This window comes from Phyllopteryx taeniolatus, chromosome 12 (genome assembly GCF_024500385.1).
Source record: "Phyllopteryx taeniolatus isolate TA_2022b chromosome 12, UOR_Ptae_1.2, whole genome shotgun sequence".
Lineage (NCBI taxonomy): Eukaryota > Metazoa > Chordata > Actinopteri > Syngnathiformes > Syngnathidae > Phyllopteryx > Phyllopteryx taeniolatus.
The window spans coordinates 9,788,550-9,809,346 of NC_084513.1; the positions used below are offsets into that span (position 1 = coordinate 9,788,550).

At 38.8% G+C, this 20,797-nt stretch overlaps 1 protein-coding gene across 7 annotated transcripts in view; it reads left to right on the forward strand.

Annotated features, from left to right (window-relative positions):
- The window catches only part of LOC133487284 (nck-associated protein 5-like), a 45,214-nt gene that overhangs the window by 3,781 nt on the left and 20,636 nt on the right, over window positions 1–20,797 (forward strand). For 6 of the 7 annotated variants that reach the window (XM_061793632.1, XM_061793634.1, XM_061793636.1 and 3 more), the window contains 4 exons: window positions 11,971–12,103; window positions 17,991–18,081; window positions 18,994–19,146; window positions 20,452–20,520. In XM_061793632.1, coding sequence (XP_061649616.1) covers window positions 12,075–12,103; window positions 17,991–18,081; window positions 18,994–19,146; window positions 20,452–20,520 — 342 coding nt within the window. In that variant the 5' untranslated portion in view covers window positions 11,971–12,074. The remainder of the gene's footprint in view (window positions 1–11,970; window positions 12,104–17,990; window positions 18,082–18,993; window positions 19,147–20,451; window positions 20,521–20,797) is intronic. The other variant, XM_061793635.1, reaches the window with a different exon arrangement.

Here is a 20,797-nt window from a genome sequence, read left to right on the forward strand (position 1 = left end):
TGTCTCCACAAAATGTGAGAGCCCTTGATTTAGACTGCCTGACTGAGTTGCGGTTTATTGGCTTCTCGTAGAAACATGGACTGAACCATTGGCCATTGTAAAGCGTGCTATACAGACTAGCTCCATGTATAATACACGAGCTGGGAGATGTGTCACGCACAGCAACAAGTCACTGTGCTTCCTTTCCCTAAAGCTAAGACCCGCATCAATAATTTACTGATTCCTGTGGCTCAGGGAATGGTTTGGCTTGTGGAAGGGATGAAACAATCGCATTGCAAGTGAACCCCAACAGACAAATTAGTAGCATGTACTAGTTTTTCAAAGATAAATACATAGCTATTTAATGTAAAGGGGACGTAGTAGTGAAAAAATTTAATGTTTAATGACTTTTGTTTTGCTATGGCTCTGTTATTGTATTTAATTTTGCAATATTTTTCATTAATTAAAAAAATGGCTAATGCACATAAATAAAATAAGCGAAGAACAAAAACTGTTTTTAACCATAGACATTTTTTTATACTTTTTAATTTTAATTTGTTAAGTAGCATATATATATACATATATATATATGAATTGAATACAAGAAGAACATTTAAAAAAGAAGAAAAAATACATATACAGTAATGTATACTGAAGTTAACCACATAAAACAAACTCCACATGCCCTGACCAGTTTTTGCCGGACAACCCTATCACAACAAGACACATTAAAACGTCTCAAGGACACATGCCCGAAATTTAACAGGAAGTCAACCATTTTAGTTTTAAGAATTTGGGGCCAATTGTAGGACACTAGTTTCAGCGATCGACATGAAATTGGGTGGCAACATATTAACACCTTATTAACTTACCGTAATTTCTCGTGTGTAATGCGCACCCATGTATAGTATACACACCCCCAAAGTTGACCTCAAAATTCTGGAAAACCCTTCCACCTATGCATAATGCATTTTTACAATGCATGATTTTGCTTCTACCCATATGATCAAAACATGAAGTACTATCTCTATTTTGTTAGTTTTTAAAAGAATTATTCTGACGTTAAGCACTTTATTTCAACATGTAATACTTTCTTTTTATTTACTCGCTCTTATTTTGAAATTCACAGCCCTACTTTTATTCAGTAAATGAGAAAACACACAGTTGTGCTCATATGTTTGATTACCCAGGCAGAATTTGTAAGATGGGTACAATTATTTAAAGAAAAAATGAAGGGCCAGGCGAAACACATTTAATTTATTTTAATGGGATTCAAATTAAACTGTCAAGCATTTCAGAAAAGCATTATCACTAAACAAAACATAACCATAAAGAAATTAATGATGGTTGTTGTTAAGTCATCAGTCCTATTTAAAAACACAATATTTCACAAAGTCTGCCAGGGTATGTAAACTTATGAGCACAACTGTACATTTATGCAGTCATACGTACCCCTGTCATATTGGAATGAAAGTGGAGGCTGCACCTTTTTCATAACCTCTATGTGGCGCTGGCATATTGGAATGAAAGTGTACAGCTTTTTCATAACCTCTTGATGGCAGCATACATTTGTAAAATTTGAAAGTTTTTTTCATTTTCCCCTATACATATGTATAATGCGCACTATTGACTTTTGACAATTTTTTGGAGAAAAAATGCGCATTATACACGAGAAATTACGGTCAGTCACATATTTCTTTTAATAACGCACGTTATTAGGATTTCCACATAGTTCCAAGGCAGGACACTCCCTGCTCCCATATTACTGGCTCCGGGACACACGGCGCTGTACTATGATTGTCTGCTGTATCCCTGTAGAACACGCCCTACTGCTTCCAGACGGAAAAAAAGTAGTAGAGTATGTATGTGACTTACGTAAGTGTCGTAGCATTAACATTTCCCACTAACCCTAACCCACCCTAAGGCTAACCTTAACCCATCCTACACCGCCTTAAACCCCAATCCTAGCCCTAGACCTAACCATAACAAACTTCTTTGTCTTTATTTCGTACAAATGTGTTACATGTTTGGGATGCTCATCTCGTCACATCTGCGTATCCTGCCCTTCCTGTGATGCAGGAGCCAATCATGTTGGAGCGGGGCGTGTCGTGCCTGGAAACTATGTGGGAATCCTAATAATGCCTCAAGGACCCATGCCTGATATTACACTACATGTCAGCCATTTTGTGTTCATGGACCTTGTCCTTTGACGAACACCAACTAGAGGATTTGGCCAAGGATTGAATGTCAATGTGTGGCATAAAAGCTCTTCTAACACCTCCCATTCCTTCCTTATCGCTTAATGATGCTCCATTTTATTCTGTCACTGTGCCCTCTGTACCATACTAAAATTTAGTTGGGGCACTTTGCGGGAACGCTGAAGCTTGTTTGTTACAGTAACTACTTCAAGAGCTATTCAGTCTGCCAGTTTCTGATTTATTAAGAATGTCAAACACAAGTATGATCTGACAAACCTCTGAATAGATAAAGCCTCCACAAAAGAAGACCACGTACACATTATCTCAGAACGCGGAGATCAGCGTTGTCCGCCATGAAGCAGTCTAATGGATTTGATAGGACCGGATGAGCTCCATTGTGTAGCCACGTAAAAAAAAAAAAAAAAAAAAAAAAGGGGGTCAGCAGTAGCCCAGAGGTTAAAGGGCTTGTTTGTGGATGCATTGATGGATCTATGTAAAGAAGGCTGTAAAGGCTATGCTCTATGACAAATGGCTTTATAGGCTACTATGTATGGCCAGTACAATGAGATAAGCAATTGGATGGAGTTGGGTCCAGAAGTGGCTTTATACACCGGCACAGTGGAATTGAATGGAAACGGTGAAGAAGTGTAGAGGACAGCTTTAATTTAATAGGATTTGCATTAATACAGAATTTCACAAGATAAGAATTACAGTCATTGACATGCAATATACAGGAGAGTAAAACTGCTTGTTAGCAACTTGAAGGTCATTACTCATCGGAAATGATGTTGAAGTTGATAAGACATGGTGACATTGTTAAAAGGATTACATTGTTAAATGAAGTGAACAAGTTGGAAATGATGTGGAAATTGAACATTGGTGACATTGTTAAATGTATGACATTGATAAATGAAGTTGTTGAATTAAATTTATTGTTAAATGAATAGGAAATGTTTTGTGATGTTGAAACTGATAAGACGCAGTGACATTGTTAAACAGAATTACTGTTAAGTGCAATTACCAAGTTTGAAACTATGTTTCAATTGGACATTGGACAGAGTGACATTGTTAAATGGTGTTTAAAGACAATTAGCCGAAGCATTTCTAGTACATCTTGAGGACAAAACTACAAAAATAAATACATTTGAAATTAAATTGCTATTTATAAGACATGGAGACATTCACAACCCCAATTCCAATGAAGTTGGGACGTTCTGTTAAACATAAATAAAAACAAAATACAATGATTTGCAAATCATGTTCAACCTATATTTAATTGAATACACCACAAAGACAAGATATTTAATGTTCAAACTGGTAAACTTTATTGTTTTTAGCAAATAATCATTAACTTTGAATTTTATCGCTGCAACACGTTCCAAAAAAGCTGGGACAGCGTCATGTTTACCACTGTGTTACATCACCTTTTCTTTTAACAACATCCAATAAACGTTTGGGAACTGAGGACATTAATTGTTGAAGCTTTGTAGGTTGAATTCTTTCCCATTTTTGCTTGATGTACAGCTTCAGCTCTTCAACAGTCCGAGGTCTCCGTTGTCGTATTTTACGCTTCATAATGTGCCACACATTTTCAATGGGAGACAGGTCTGGACTGCAGGCAGGCCAGTCTATTACCTGCACTCTTTTGCTACGAAGCCACGCTGTTGTAACACGTCCATAATGTGGTTTGGCATTGTCTTGCTGAAATAAGCAGGGGCGTCCGTGAAAAAGACGTTGCTTGGATGGCAGCATATGTTTCTCCAAAACCTGTATGTACCTTTCAGCATTAATGGTGCCTTCACAGATGTGTAAGTTACCCATGCCATTGGCACTAAGACAGCCCCATACCATCACAGATGCTGGCTTTTGAACTTTGCGTCCATAACAGTCCGGATGGTTCTTTTCCTCTTTGGCCCGGAGGACACGACGTCCACAATTTCCAAAAACAATTTGAAATGTGGACTCGTCGGACAACAGAACACTTTTCCACTTTGTATCAGTCCACCTTAGATGAGCTCGGGCCCAGAGAAGCCGGCGGCGTTTCTGGTTGTTGTTGATAAATAGCTTTTGTTTTGCATAGTAGAGTTTCAAGTTGCACTTACGGATGTAGCGCCGAACTGTATTTTCTGACATTGGATTTCTGAAGTGTTCCTATGCCCATGTGGTGATATCCTTTACACATTGATGTCGGTTTTTGATGCAGTGCCGCCTGAGGGATCGAAGGTCACGGGCATTCAATGTTGGGTTTCGGCCTTGCCGCTTACATGCAGTGATTTCTCCAGATACTGTGATCCTTTTGATGATATTATGGACCGTATATAATGAAATCCCTAAATTCCTTGCAATTGTATGTTGAGGAACATTGTCCTTAAACTGTTCAACTATTTTCTCACGCACTTGTTCACAAAGAGGTGAACCTCGCCCCATCTTTGCTTGTGAATGACTGAGCAATTCAGGGAAGCTCCTTTTATACCCAATCATGGCACCCACCTGTTCCCAATTAGCCTGTTCACCTGTGGGATGTTCCAAACAAGTGTTTTGTGAGCATTCCTCAACTTTCTCAGTCTTTTTTGCCACCCGTCCTAGCTTTTTTAGAACGTGTTGCAGCCATAAAATTCTAAGCTAATGATTATTTGCTAAAAACATTAAAGTTTATCAGTTTGAACATTAAATATCTTTTCTTTGTAGTGTATTCAATTAAATATAGGTTGAACATGATTTGCAAATCATTGTATTCTGTTTAGCACAACGTACCAACTTCATTGGAATTGGGGTTGTAAATGATGTTGCACAAAATTATTCTGAAATGCATCATTAAATGAAAATACGTTTGAAATGATGTTGAAATTGATAAGACACTGTGACATTGTTAACTGGAAAACTATAGCCATGTACATAAAATAGTGAGTACAATTGCTTCTCTGTGCTTGTTGGCGACTTGAAGCTCATCTGGTAAATTAACCCACATTTAAATTTAAGGTCTGAGCTGTCACAAGACATTGTGCAAACAGCGCTCTGAGGACCCCCAATTGATGCATCCGGTCCACATCCAAAATCCAAATGACAGATCTACAGCTCGGGATGCGCTGGTGATAACCTGGGGGTTGCAAATATCACCTACATAGAGGTTCGAGTCAATCTTTACAATAAAATGAAATTGGTGGATGAAATTAGTGGTAAACCCATTGTTAAATCAAATTGACAAGTTTGAAATGATGTTTAAATTGATAAGACAGTGACAATATTGAACGGGTGACATTGTTAAATGAAGTTGTTGAATGAAAATACCGATAAACGAAACAGAAATTTTGTCAATGATGTTGAAATCGATAAGACATGGTGACATTATTAAATGGTGTTTAATGGTAATAAAGAAGTTAATTTCTAGTACACGTTTAGGACAAATTAACTACAAAATCCGACACGTTTAAAAGTTATGTTGAAATTGATTATATAACAGGACATTGTTAAATAAAGTTGCTGAATGAAATTAACACAATTGGAATCGTTGAAATGCACATTGGTAAGACACAGTGACATTGTTAAATTAAATTGTTAGATGCGTTGTTAGATGAAATTGACATGTTTGGAATTATGTTGAAATTGGGCTAGGTCACATTGTTCAATTAATTGATTGAATAAAATGATTTTGAAATGCATTGAAATTGACAGTTTTGAAATAATGTTAAAATTGTACATTGTACACACGGCATTAATCTGTATTTTCGCTAAATGGCTTGTATCTTGTAAAAGTAAAAATCAAATACCCAACCTTTTTTTTTTTTTCTTTAGTTGTCTGTATCTGAAATCATTGTGATTGTTCTCACAGTGAAGAAAAACAATCAAATATATATATATATTTTTAAAAGCACATCAGCAATAAATAGCTTTCGCTCAAAGCTTGAACTCGTCCGCTTGGGGAAAAAAAACCTGACGCTGCAGGACCAGATTAGACTTTGAAAGCGACAGAATGGTAACGTCGTCTCAGCGGGCTAACAACCTTTGCAACATCAACCATGTTCAAAAACAGCTAAAAATATCTCCAGGGAAAAAAATAAGTATTTATGGAAGTGAAGAAGAGAACTTCAAAATGTCCAGCTTTCATAGACACGATTTTAATGCCGATTACATTTTTAATATACGTTGAGGATGGGATTACTACAAAAATTGACAAGTTTGAAATGTTGTTGACAATGGATATGGTGACATTGTTAAATGGTACTAGACCGTTTCAAATGTACTTTTAAGACAAGATAACTACAAAAACTGACACGTTTGTAAGACATTGAAATGGAAACATCCCCATCTGCAGTCCCTTCTCAAGATGTCTTTTCTTCCCAAATGGGGTTTTGAGTGTTTCCTTTCCCAATTGGCGGGCTAAGATTAGGGGATGTCGTCAATCTTTTCCATCTGTGGGCCTGTGAAGCCCTTTAAGACTCTTTGTGATTAAGGGCTGTACAAATAAACTTGACTTGACATGACAGGGTAACATTGTCAAATGACAAAATAGTGGAAGTGGACATTGTTGAATTGGTGACATTATTAAATGGTTTTGAACATCAATTACCTAGAGCATTTGTAATATATTGTACATTGATGATGAGATTACTACAAAAATTGCCAAGATGGAAATAATGTTGACATTGCATATGGTGGTGACATTGTTAAATGATGTTTAATGGTAATTAGCAAGAGCTTTTCTAATTTACCTTTAGGACAAGATAACTCCCAAAACTGACAAGTTAAGACACAGTTACATTGTTGAATTACAAAATAGTGGAAGTGTAAGCAATTAGTTGTAAATTTTCTGTAAATGCCAATGCGACTGCATGTCAAAGTGTCAAAGTGAGTGCTTGCATGCGTGTTCTCAATACCCTGGAGGCCTCGTCCTAATTCATTCCAACGTCCACCCCAGAGGCTCAATTGCTGCTTTGATTGCACCAATTTCCCTCCCCTCCCAGCTGAAAGGAAGACATATAATTACACTATTTACACTGGACCCCTTTCCTCGTCCCTAAAGTCAGCACGCGCTGCCTTTGTTTGTGTGGCGATTGTTAAGCAGCATGAATGTCCCAGTTTGTCCCAGTGAAGCTGGTGGAAAGAGCACGCGCTGCCCTTATAGTGCAAACGCCACAATGCGGGAAGGCTTTATTGTGCCATGATAGAACGATAACGTGCCTAAAAGGAGACAAGCGATGGTCAATGACGTTTCACAGTATCTTTGCTGTTTTGGCAAAGCCATTTTTACCAGCCGTTTCCCTTTGTTTTTAACATGATGTTACATTACGGGGTCGAAAAATATATTTAGTTTTCAGAAGATTTACATAATTGTCTTCAGAGCGCAATGGAGGACCTTTTCTAAAGGGTGACATTGATAAAGGGAACTATTGTTATATGCATTGAAATTGGCTAGTTTGAAATGATTTTGAAATTGGACATGGTGGTGACATTGTTAAATGAAATTATCGTTAATTGTGTTGTCCAATGAAATTTGACAAGTTCAAATTGAAAGGCAGGGTGACATTGTTAAATAAAGTTCTTGGTATATTGGCAAGTTTGAAATGATATTGAAATTAATAAGGCAGTGACAATGTTAAATGGGTGACCGTGAATTTTTATTAACACACTATAACTACAAACACTGACACATTTCAAACTATGTTGAAATTGATAAGACATGGTAAAGTTGGCCTTAATGTTGAAATTGGACATGGTGACGTTGTAAAATTAAATTGTGACGTGACATTAACATTGGACATGATGGCATTGTTAAATGGGTGACCTTGCTAAATGAAGTTATTCATCCATCCATCCATCCATTTCTGAGCCGCTTCTCCTCACTAGGGTCGCGGGCGTACTGGAGCCTATCCCAGCTGTCATCGGGCAGGAGGCGGGGAACACCCTGAACTGGTTGCCAGCCAATCGCAGGGCACATAGGAACAAACAACCATTCGCACTCACAGTCATGCCTACGGGCAATTTAGAGTCTCCAATTCATGCATGTTTTTGGGATGTGGGAGGAAATCGGAGTACCCGGAGAAAACCCACGCAGGCACGGGGAGAACATGCAAACTCCACACAGGCGGGGCCGGGGATTGAACCCGGGTCCTCAGAACTGTGAGGCTGACACTCTAACCAGTCGGCCACCGTGCCGCCTGAAGTTATTCAATTAAATGCTTATCAAATGCACTGTTAAATGAAAATGACAAGTTTGAAATGGTTGTGAAATTGATGCGACACAGGGCCATTGTTGAATGGTTGACATTATTAATTGGTGTTTAAAGGAAATTAACGAGAACATTTGTAATGCACTTTTAAGACAACATATGCAAACTGACAAGCTTGAGATGACGTTGAAATTGCTAAAACATGGTGACATTGTCCATTACGGTAACGTATCAAGTTACGTTGATTCTTTTCAATGTTCATCTCTAGGATATTCTTGCTATTTGAGTGTTCATTCCCAGTTAGAAATTAATAAGTCTGACATATCGCCAAAAGCATATCGCGAGCCATGATGTTCGCGAGCCAGAGGCTGAGCTGCACTGCATTTGTTTGTAGCCTGTTAATATAGGCCGACCGGTCATGAATATCTTGTAGGTCGTGTATGAGTGTGTCATACAGTTGATTGCTTCAGGCTTTTGGTAACATTTTAAATGAGGACAAAGGTGGAACTTATTGTCATTGCTGCACAGCAACCACACTCATAGATCGGATTTACCATTGTAAACCATTTGGAAATGCACCTACAAAATCTTTATAACGGTTCTCTGCCCCAGACAAGTCTGCAAATGTCCTGAAATAATTTGTAGGTCAGCAGAGGCGCAATTTCCTAGGTAACAGTCACTGGTAGTGACTCATATGTGACATATACACCTGAAGCTATTCACATTTTTAGGGCAACGGGCAATACAAAAGCTCTCTTTGGAAGCTCTGTTTTTATTATTCTTCACCTGTTGGGGGACTTCAACATGCCTAAATAACTAAAAATAATTTTTTGCAAGCACTTCTTTCCCAGTGAAAATGTATTTATTTTAAGGGTCCAGAAAGTATTTAAAAAGTCACTGATTGACATGAAATTTGGTGGATGTGTCTATCATTACAGGAAGCATGAAAAACACTTATGGACCGATGCCTGAAATTGAACAGGAAGTCGGCCATTTTGATTAGAAGTGCAGCTATTTTGAGCACATTCCAGGGCTTATACTTTAACAAACTCCGACTAGAGCAAGTGAGCCCCAATTGGAAGCAGGTATCCTCGACAGATGAGCAACACCAAATTGCAAATTAAAAAAAATATATATTTTTTTTAACCTACCCTACAACATATGTCATAGTTTGATGATCATTTTGAGGATTCACTATTTAAAGGAGGGTACGAGAGCATGGCTTTAATTGTTTTAATTATTATTAGCATACCCCAAGAGAAAGAGAGAGAGAGAGAGAGAGAGAGAGAGATGGGGAGAGAATAATTAAAATTTAATATGGTGGCACTTGACAAATTGGGATGATACAAGATTACCAGCTGTAAATGAATGCACAACTCCATCTACTGGACACATTTACAGATCACAAGATCATCATTCACGTTTCACATGTGAACATTTTTTACATGTACACAGTGTTTCACGTGTTACATTTAAAAATGCAACAGCATAGAAATCTAGATATTACATTTTTTAAAATGTAATATATGAACTTGAAAACACCCTTGCATTGTATATAAACACCTGTGTTTTTCTTTGGCATACCAAAATGTTAATGGGTCATGTGTTTTATTAGAAAGAGAAAAAAAACTCAGCAATTTCTTTGCCTACTTTAGGCCCATTGTGTCACTTACGTGGAAGTATTTTAATATATTTAATATAAAATGTAGATTCATAAATATTTGTGAAATGTATAACTACATGGCCAGCAGCAGATTTTTCTTGAATTGAAAAATAAATCAATAAATTAGCACAGGTCACTTTGACCTGTAACATACCAGCCGTGTTCAATATGCAGTATTGGGATTTTCTAATGCTCGCAAAACATAATGCACTACATATTGACTGAATAGTAGGTAATGGTTTTGCTGTGTGTTCATATTTTGGTTTCCTTGTATTCATTTATTGATGGTTAAACATGTGTTGGGTCCCACTGACACATGGAAATTCCTGGTGCAACAAAGGGGGGTGGGGGGAACCCAATTTAACAGGATGGTTCATTTAAATAAAATTCCTTAAAACCTAGCAATAAGTGCCGCATAAAATGTTTTGTCAGTTCCCTATGTGACTGCTTCCGTTAACCACCACTGGATGGCAGTGCTTATCAATATTATATTCTTCCGCAGCAACTCCATAACTCTACTTTCATTCTTCATAGTAAACCTCCTTGGGTTCATTTCTCTCCAAAAGTACTGATTGCCATTTGTCATTCTTTGTTATTTGTGTCTTGTTCACTTTAGTGGGAGTAGTACATGTTTTGTGTATCTTTAGTTTGGGCGCATCAGTGTGTAAACGTGTTACAGTGAGTCAGTAGTGGCCAGAGGCGCAAGTGGCACCACAGTTGACCCAGATTATTTCAGAGGGAAGGAACTATTATCACGTGAATGGACATTTCTGATGGTTTATCCACAGCAATGCATCCATCGGAGCATATGATTAGCTTTTAATACATTGTATTTTTAAATGAGAATAATAGCAAGAATAATTATAAATAAAACCGAGAGCAGTGATGATCAGGATTTCGCCCAAAATGGCTGCGCTTTAAACCAAAATGACCGACTTCCTGTTCAATTTCAGGCATGGGTCCTTGAGACTTTTTCATGCGTCCTCTTATGATAGACATGTCCACGCAATTTTGTTTTGTTGGGCGAAACTGATGTTGGGGGCTGATTTTATTAAATGCTTCCTAAAAAAGTTTGAGGCCTGGACTTCTGCCAAAATGGCTGCTTCAAACGAAAATGATAAACATCTCCACCCAATTTCGTGTTGATGGGCAAAACTGATTTCGGGGGCTGATATTCTTTTCTACAGTAACTTTCTAAGTTTGAGGCCTGGTTTTGCCTAAAATCTCTGCTTCAAACCAAAATGGCTGACTTCCTGTTTAATTTCCGGCATTGGTCCATGAGACTTTTTCATGTGTCCTGTTATGATAGACCCGTCCACCAAATTTCCCATTGATCTGTAAAACTGGTGTCCATGGCTGTTTTGTTTTCTAACTTTCCAAGGGGGTTGCAACTTCAGGAGTTTTGTGGGGAGGTCATGTCCAGGACTCCTAAAATACATTCATTTTCACCAGGATACTTGTGAGCACAAGGGAGCTAAAAGGAGCACAGAAATGTCAAATCTTTAGAATGTCTTTCCTTACAAATATTACACACACTGTTTTCCATTGTATTTCATACATGCCATAATACAGAAATGCATCAAGGATGTTTAATCTTCATGTTATACAGCAAGAGGGTTAAGAAATTAAAGGAAAAACAACAAATACAAACTTCTAAAAGATGACAAAAGCAGAAAATTAAATAAGGATGACTCATTATTATTGACTAAATGAACATACTGTTTACTATCCATGATATGCCAAGACCATGCACTAAAAGGTAGCACATGGAGAAAAAATGTTCGCATCAATTATCTCTGATTTAATTCCATTAAAAATAAAGACAAACTTCACTTTCGAGGCATAAAGAGGGCTATGGGAAGAAAACAGATGTACTTCACGTCCTCTGCAATTCTCAGCGCAATTAAAATCTGCGCCATGAAAAACAACAACAACATGCAGTGTTTATGCCTGTACCCTGCAGCCACTGATCCTGATCCTCAGTAGTACTCAGTACCTGGAGGAGAAGCAACAGCTGTGTGAGGAGGGAAGGGAAGCAGGCCAACTTTGTGGTGGAGGGCCCAGCAGATGGTGACACTGCAGCAGCACTTCTCCAGGTAAAACCACATCTGAAAAAAATAAAATCAGCCCAAGATATCAATTTCACTATTTGACATGAAACTGGGTGGACATGTCTATCATTACATCAAAACGCACAATTCTCAAGAACTCTGGCACAAATTGAACGGGAAGTTGGCAATTTTAGTTTGAAGTGCAGCCATTTGACGCAAATTCCAGGGCTTGACAAACTCAGACAAGGTAGTTTGCCCAAATGAGCCCCTATATGACGCAGGTATTCTAGACAGATGTGCAACGATACATTGCAAAGTTGCTTTGCCTTCGTCTTGTGTAATGTGTCAAAATGTGATGATCATATTGAGGATTCGCCATGAAAACAGGATTGCGAGGGCGCATTCATTGCTGCTTGCAGCTTTAATTCTGCTTTTGTCTCGTTCTTCAAATGCAAATCTGTTTCTAAAAATACACACCAGTTTATTCTGTCTTCTATTTGAAGATTAACCGTAGCCTTGAATGAATTGATCACAGAACTCTTGCGTTTAAAAAAGTATAAAAATAGGTAAGATGAAGCAATGTCATTGTCATAATGACACCTTAATAAATCACACATATAATCTCCCACATTGATGAACATTTGATAGTAACATTATGTGAGGCAGTAGAACTATTTTAATGACAAATGAATGTCATTTGACAAGCTGTATTTGAGATGGACACCATACATTGATTTCTTGGTTTTGGTGGATCACTACATATGAAGATAATGACCCCCCAAAAATCATTAATTAATGAGAAAGTTCAGCACAAGTCCAGATGTATTTGAAAGACACTCTCAATAGTACTGTCATGCAATATACACTTTTTAAACTTCTGCATTGACTTTGACTGTGGTATTGAGTTCCTGTCTGTGTGATGAAGGGGAATAATAAGCAAGCAGGCCAACTCTTGGGGTGTGGACAGGCTACTACGATGAACTTCGACCATCTCTGCATATGCTCAGCCAGGTGTGAGATGAGGTCCACGATGATCTGTGGAATAAGAATATGAAGAGTGTATTTCAGTCACTGACCCAACACTTCGGAAAATGAGTTGGCAAATTGATCGAGTTACAAAAGGGAGAATCACTTTTCTACTTTAAAAAGAAAATAGTGGAATGGCATGTCTACTAATTATTACATCAAATGTTTGGGTTGGTTTTCTGAAACAAACCCCAGTTCCAGTGCAGTTGGGATATTTGTGTAAAAGGTAAATATAATAATAAAGAATATAAGGATTTGCAATTCCTTTTCAATTGAATACGCTACAAAGACAAGCTATTTAATATTCAAACTGATAAACTTGTTTTTTGTGCAAATATTCACTCATTTGAATTTAATGCCTGCATCACATTCCAAAAAAAAGCTGGGACAGGGGCATGTTTACCACTGTGTTACATCACCTTTCCTTTTAACAACACTCAATTAGTGTTTGGGAACTGAGGGCACTAATTGTTGAAGCTTTGTAGGTGGAATTTTTGGAACAGGTCTAGACTGCTGGCAGGCCAGTGTAGTACTCACACTCTTCTACTACGAAGCCACGCTGTTGTAACACGTCCAGAATGTGGCTTTGCATTGTCTTGCTGAAATAAGCAGGGACGACCCTGACAAAGATGTTGCTTGGATGGCAGCCTACTATATGTTGTTCCAAAACCTGCATGTACCATTTAGCATTAATGGTGTCTTCACAGATGTGCAAGCTACCCATGCCATGGGCACTAACACTACCCAATACCATCACAGATGCTGGTTTTTGAACTTTGCACTGATAATAATCCGGATGGTCCTTTTCCTCTTTGGCCCAGAGGACTTGACGGTCATGATTTCCAAAAACAATTTGAAATGTGGACTCGTCAGACCACAGCACACTTTTCACTTTGTGTCCTCAGACCCAGAGAAGCCGGCGGTGTTTCTGAGTGTTGTTGATATATGGATTTTATTTTGCATGTTAGAGTTTTAACTTGAATATATAGATGTACCGACAAACTGTGTTAACTGACAGTGGTTTTCTGAACTGTTCCTGAGCCCACCTGGGAATATCCTTTACAAAATGATGCCAGTTTTTAATGCAGTGCCATCTGAGGGATCGAAGGTCACATGCATTCAATGTTTTTTTTTTGGCATTGTCGCTTACGTGTAGAGATTTCTGCAAATTCTCTGAATCTTTTGATGATGATATGGAGTATAGATGATGAAATCCCAAATTCCTTGCAATTGTAAGTTGACAAACATTGTTCTTAAACGGTTGGACTATTTGCTCATGTAGTTGTTAACAAAGTAGTAAACTTCACCCCGTCCTTGCTTGTGAACAACTGAGTCTCTCGGAGATGTTGCTTTTATACCCAATCATGACACTCACCTGTTTCCAATTAACCTGTTCACTTGTGGAATATTCCAAACAGGTGTTTTTTGAGAATTCCTCAACTTTCCCAGTCTTTGTTACCCTTGCCACAGCTTTTTTTTAACATGTTGCAGGTATCAAATTCAAAATGAGAGATTAGCAACAAAAAACAATAATGATAATCAGTTTGAACATTAAATATCTTGTCTTTATAGTGTTTTCAATTGAATATAGGTTGAAAAGGATTCACAAATCATTGTATTCTGTTTTTATACAATCTCCCAACTTAACTGGAATTCGGGTTTGTACATGCAACTTCTCATTAGTCTTGTTATGCCTAAAAACACACGGGCCCCTCAGGACTCCAGAAATCATGCTGGTGAAGCTCTGGAGGATCCTTCCGGGCCACATATTTTATTATTGACAAAGCAACTGTAGCGCTAAAACATTCCAAAACAAAATATCAAAGGCTTGCAAATGTTCCCAATGAAAATAACTCCTGTATTTGTGTTTGTCCAATGACCTGATGGCAGCATTTGTGTCATCAGCATCCTGTAAGGCCATAAACGGCCTTTGTTGAGAAATAAACACGATCGCAAATTAAAGGTGTGTTGAAGGTACGCAAATTGGTAAATTGTGTGCTGGACTAAGGACTGTGAAATCTGCAGAAAAAAAATACAATTCAAGCTGATAAACCAGACAAAATCTTTGGGATGAATTCATCTTTGAAGAACCCCTGGAATGGTCTCATGAAATTGAATTCCTGCGCATTTTTCAGGCATGTTTATTTTAGACTTTTTTGTACATCTTGTCTTGATATACATGTCTAACAAATTTCATTTTTTCTACCTACCTGTACCTTTAAGAAGAAGTTTCTTGTCATCTCACAATGGTCTATTCAATGATGACACAGCATAAGGAGCAATGCGGCGTTGAGTATTTTTATTTCTTCGACAGTTCTGGGGATCACCAGGAGTCAAAACAGCAAATTTTCCTTTGCTCGACAGCCACTTTAGCCCTCAGCCAAGCTGCAGGGAGAGACACAAACTTTCAGGAAGGTTTTATAAGGCTGCAATCTAGTGGACCTTTAAAACTTTATTTGTTTGGAATTAAACTATACAGCCTGTGGCTTTATCTGTCCTTATGTGTCTCAAACACTTCAAAAGTATTGGAACAGTGAAGCAATTTCCTTTAGTTTTGCTCTCGACTGGGTTTGAGATTAATATAGAGGGGAGCTACTTTCTTCTGTATCCATTTAGCAAGTAAAGCTTGTGCTCTATAGTGTTAAAGTCTGGATATTTGACTTGGCCAGTCTAAAACCTTTGGCGTCTTGCCTCTAATGAACACCTTTGTTGTTTCAGTGGGTTTTGGGGGGGTTACTTTCTTTAGTCTCTTGTTTAAAAAAATTCAATACATGCTTAGCAACGGTATCAAACAAATTGAAGTTCCACATACATGCATCCATCCATCTTCTTTACCGCTTCTCCTCACTGGGGTCCCAGGCTGCTGGAGCCTATCCCAGCTATCTTTGGGTGGGAGGCGGGGTACACTCCGAACCAGTCGCCAGCCAATTGCAGGGCACATAGAAACAAACAACCATTCGCACTCACATTCACACCTACGGGCAATTTAGAGTCTTCAATCAACCTACCACGCATGTTTTTGGGATGTGAGAGGAAACCGGAGTGCCCTGAGAAGACCCACCCAGGCACGGGGAGAACATACAAACTCCACACAGGCAGGCCCGGGATTTGAACCCCAGTCCCCAGAACTGTGAGGCAGATATGCTAACCAGTCGCCCACCGTGCCGGCGTTCCACATACAGTCTACCGTTAAAATCATAGCATAGCTATTATGAACCATAAAGTGGTGTTTTTCCCCTTTGTCTTAATGCAAAAAAATACAAGTACATTAAGAAAAAAATTATATTTATTGATATTATTCTTAATGTTTCATAAAGATAACCTCACCTTAGTTCATTCTACCATATATTCCTCCCTTTTGGGGTCAATGACCCTAAACCAAACTAATGTTTCATGTTTCCCCTCTGTCCCAATGTGACAATATGGTAGTGGCTGCGTCTGATTAATTTCAGATAATCATAGGGTATGAACAAAAATCCATCCGAACAAGTTTCATTAATGGATTGAACCTCTATCTTGTGTGCCGGCTTTGGCCCGCGTAAGGTATGTTTGACATCACTGAGCAAAAATAAAAGATTAGGCTTCTCTGTTCTAATCCTTTTAGTAGGCCTTGTATATCTTCCGGTCATGTCAAGGGCAGATAATCCAATCATAATAATTTTGCACACACTCAAAACTGTGTAGTGATGTGTGAAGTTGTTCTTCCCAAGTGAATAATCCCCTCTTCACATCAACTTATCAACACATCATTATAAAGTCCAGTTGGCAGGAAAGACATTATTAATTGTATAATTCACTGTATGATAACTTAGTGGTACACGGTATCACAGTCTGTAATGTGTGTCTGTCAGTAGCCATTAACCTTCCACAATATCCTTCTTTTTATTGCTTTAATGGAATTTTTGTCCACATATTGTGCTGAACTAATGTATGAGAGCAGTGGTTCTCAAACTGGGGTTACTGGGCCCCCGTGGGTCCGCAAGCTGTAACTTGGGGGGGTCCGCAAAGTAATTTGTAATAAATTATTGTTGTATCTTTTTAAAAAGGGCAGTCCCTAATTATGTGTGCCAATAAAAGAAACATAATAAACCAATTACTCCTCCCTAATAGCCTAGTCACTCATCAGTGTATTTATTTTGTGTAAAGCGACTGAGTATCTTGAAAATTGCGATATAAGTTCCATCTATGATGATGATGATGATGATTATTATTATTATCATCATTATTACTGCAGCTTTGGGCCAATTAAAAGCGCTGTTGTGATTGTGAAGCATCATCACATAAATGTGACACCCATGCATGAATAGTCTTTTTTTTTGGGGGGGAGGGTTGAGCCAAAATGTGTGTTATTACAGGAGTAAGGACATATTTTGAAGAACAAAAGGAGGATTTTTTTTCAAGAATAAAGTCCTAGATTTATTGAGTAAACACGTCTTTCCAGAATAAAATAAGTACTATTTAATGAATAGTCGTATTTGATATTCACTTGTTATACTGTATGACTTTATTCTCATAAGTTTGTCTTTTTATCCTGATAAAACGTATTCGTTGTTGTTAAGGTTATAACTTTAAAAAAAAAAAAAAAATGGCTTCCTTCTCATAACCTTACACCTTCATTTAAAAAATAAATGAAAATGAATTTGTTGTTATAATATTGCGTTTTTTTTTTCTTCCCAAAAACTTTTACTTCCTATGGCATTAAGGGGTACACATGCAGACATGTTTAATTGGTGTTAGGATTATGACGAGGTCCTTGGATAGCCAAAAAGTTTGAGAACCCCTGTATTAGACCACCACCCAGTGTCAGGTTTATGCCATAGAAGCGGCAAATTAACAGCACTGGTAATAAGCAAAATTATAGGGCCTTACTTTTTAGTAGTTTTCTTCTTTTCCTGCCAAAATCCAGGATGGAGGAGACTGTGCAAACCCTACTGCAGAACCAGGACTCATTGGATGGCCCCAAGGTCGACCCACTGGACCTCATGAAAGCATACAAGGTACAAAAGAACTAAAATTGAATATATAGCTATTCGTTAGGAATCGGAACCTGGCTGGACCGGCCATTATCATTACATTGAATTTGTATTTTATTTATTATTATTTTTAAAACCCCAAACATTCTTCAATAAGTGGGGATAAATGACCAATAAGCATTATTTGGGTTGGTCCCCGCCACCCCCCCCCCCCCAAAAAATAAAAAAATAAATAAAATAAAACTAATGAAAATAAAATAATGGGGGGAAAACAAATCAGTGAATAGATGAATCTTTGGGTATCGAACCACAAGTATGCAGGGGTCCACTGTAATTGTAATGATCCATCCATCCATCCATTTTCTACCGCTTATCCGAGGTCAGGTCGCGGGGGCAGTAGCTTTAGCAGGGACTCCCAAACTTCCCTCTCCCCAGCCACTTCATCCAGCTCTTCCGGGGGGAGCCCGAGGCGTTCCCAGGCCAGACGAGAGATTTAGTCTCTCCAGCGTGTCCTGGGTCGTCCCTGGGGTCTCCTCCCGGTGGGACGTGCCCGGAACACCTCACGTGGGAGGTGTTCGGGAGCCATCCGAATCAGATGCCCCAGCCACCTCATCTGGCTCCTCTCAATGTAGAGGAGCAGCGACTCTACTCTGAGATCCTCCCAGATTACCGAGCTTCTCACCCTATCTCTAAGGGAGAGCCCGGACACCCTATGGAGGAAGCTCATTTCGGCCGCTTGTATCCGGGATCTCGTTCTTTCAGTCACGACCCACAGCTCGTGACCATAGGTAGGAACGTAGATTGACCGGTAAATCGAGATAAATCCTTCTTCACCACAACGGACCGATACAAAGTAATTGTAATGATAATGACGTTAAGTTGAAGAACTCTTGGTAAACCCCAGTGTGTGGTTGTTTTGTTTTCATTGCATTCCAGGACAAACTCTTGGAGGAAATGTGGAAGCAGCAGGACAGTCTGGAGGGTCCGGCAGTTTCAGAAACGGAAACTTCGGGGTATCTGGAGGCCGGAGGTGGTCTGGAGGAAAACTCTAACAGCAATTCCCTGCTAGAACGACTCAAAGCTCTGGAGGTAATGGACAGAGTGGTTTGCCACTGTTTCTAATTTCTGAATTTGTCAAGACTGTGGAAAACAGAGGTACAGTGACCACTGTGATGAAAAATACAATTTGTGTCACTGCATGCTCTATATCAGTGGTTCTCAACATTTTACACCAAAGTACTGCTTAAAAAAAAGTATTATTACAAATTAAAAGATGTTTAAGCCACTGTAACATTATGAACAGTTTGAACCTTTAATTCAGTGATTCTTTTGCACACCACTAGAAGGAGCTGACATACAACTAGTGCTATGTGTACCACAATTTGAGAATGCTGCTCTTTAGGGTCTGAATTGCCCGTAGGTGTGAATGTGAGTGCGAATAGTCGTTTGTTTATATGTGCCCTGCGATTGGCTGGCGACCAGTTCAGGGTGTACCCCGCCTCTCGCCTGAAGATAGCTGGGATAGGCTCCAGCACGCCCGCGACCCGAGTGAGGATAAGCGGTACAGACGATACAGGGTTTAAGTCTGGAGATCGACTTGGTCAGTCTAAAACTGTACATCCATCCATTTTCTGTAGCACCTTTCCTGATTAGAATGACTGGTGAGCTGGAGCCTATCCCAGCTTACTTTGATTGAGAGAAGCGCGGTACATTCTGGACTGGTCTCCAGCCAATCACATGGCACATATAGACAGATCACCATTCACACTCACATTCACACCTGTGGACAATTTAGAATCTTTAGTTAACCTGCCATGCATATTTTTGGAACGTGGGAGGAAGCCGGAATAACTAACCACTTGGAAACTATGCTGTCCCCAGTCTAAAACCTTCTAATTTAATTAGAAAAAGATCTGACAATAATTTTAGTCACTCAGTACATTTCCTGTTTATGTGATGACTTTTGAGGCACTTATCAGCAGCTGCCAGGAGCTGGGCTCAGCCTGGCTGTACGCCACGACGGCTCATTAAACTTAACATTGCCTAGAATGCCAATCACTCATTTAATAAGAGAATTAGGATGCACCTGTCAACAGTGTCTTGTGTTTGCAGTAAACACGCGACACTTCACTTGGGGTTCCAACGCCTAACTCGCACACGTCTGACCTTTTCTATACTCTGGTTGCGAGCCTTCGGGCTGACGTGACCTTTTTATGCTCTCCGCCAACATTCCCACTAAATAATTTTTCCCTCCAAAACATTTTTGAGCTTATTATGATCAACCTAGTATTGAGCAAAATCATCCACTGTGGTCACTACGATAGTTACTATGAGTTCATCCACGGTCATACTGAATACAGTGTTATTGATGAACTGTCCATGTGGCGCTTCCAGGCTGAGAACTCTGCTCTGTCCTTGGAAAACGACAACCAGAGAAAGCAATATGAGCGCTGTCTGGATGAGGTAAGAAATAGTGAAAATGTGAAAAAGAAAATATGTGTAATTTTGTTTTATTATCCTCAAAGTGATGCTCAAACATTAATCACATGCTCTTCTCACATTAGAAGGCCTGGGCAAAAATCCATCTAAGATACCTACTTTTGATTGGGGTTCATTTAGATAAATTCTCTAGTCGAAGTTTGTCAACATATGAAACCTGAAACTAATGGCTGTGCTTTAAACAAGAATGGATGATTTCCTTTTGAATTTTAGATGCATGTTTCCTTGAAACCTTTTTCGT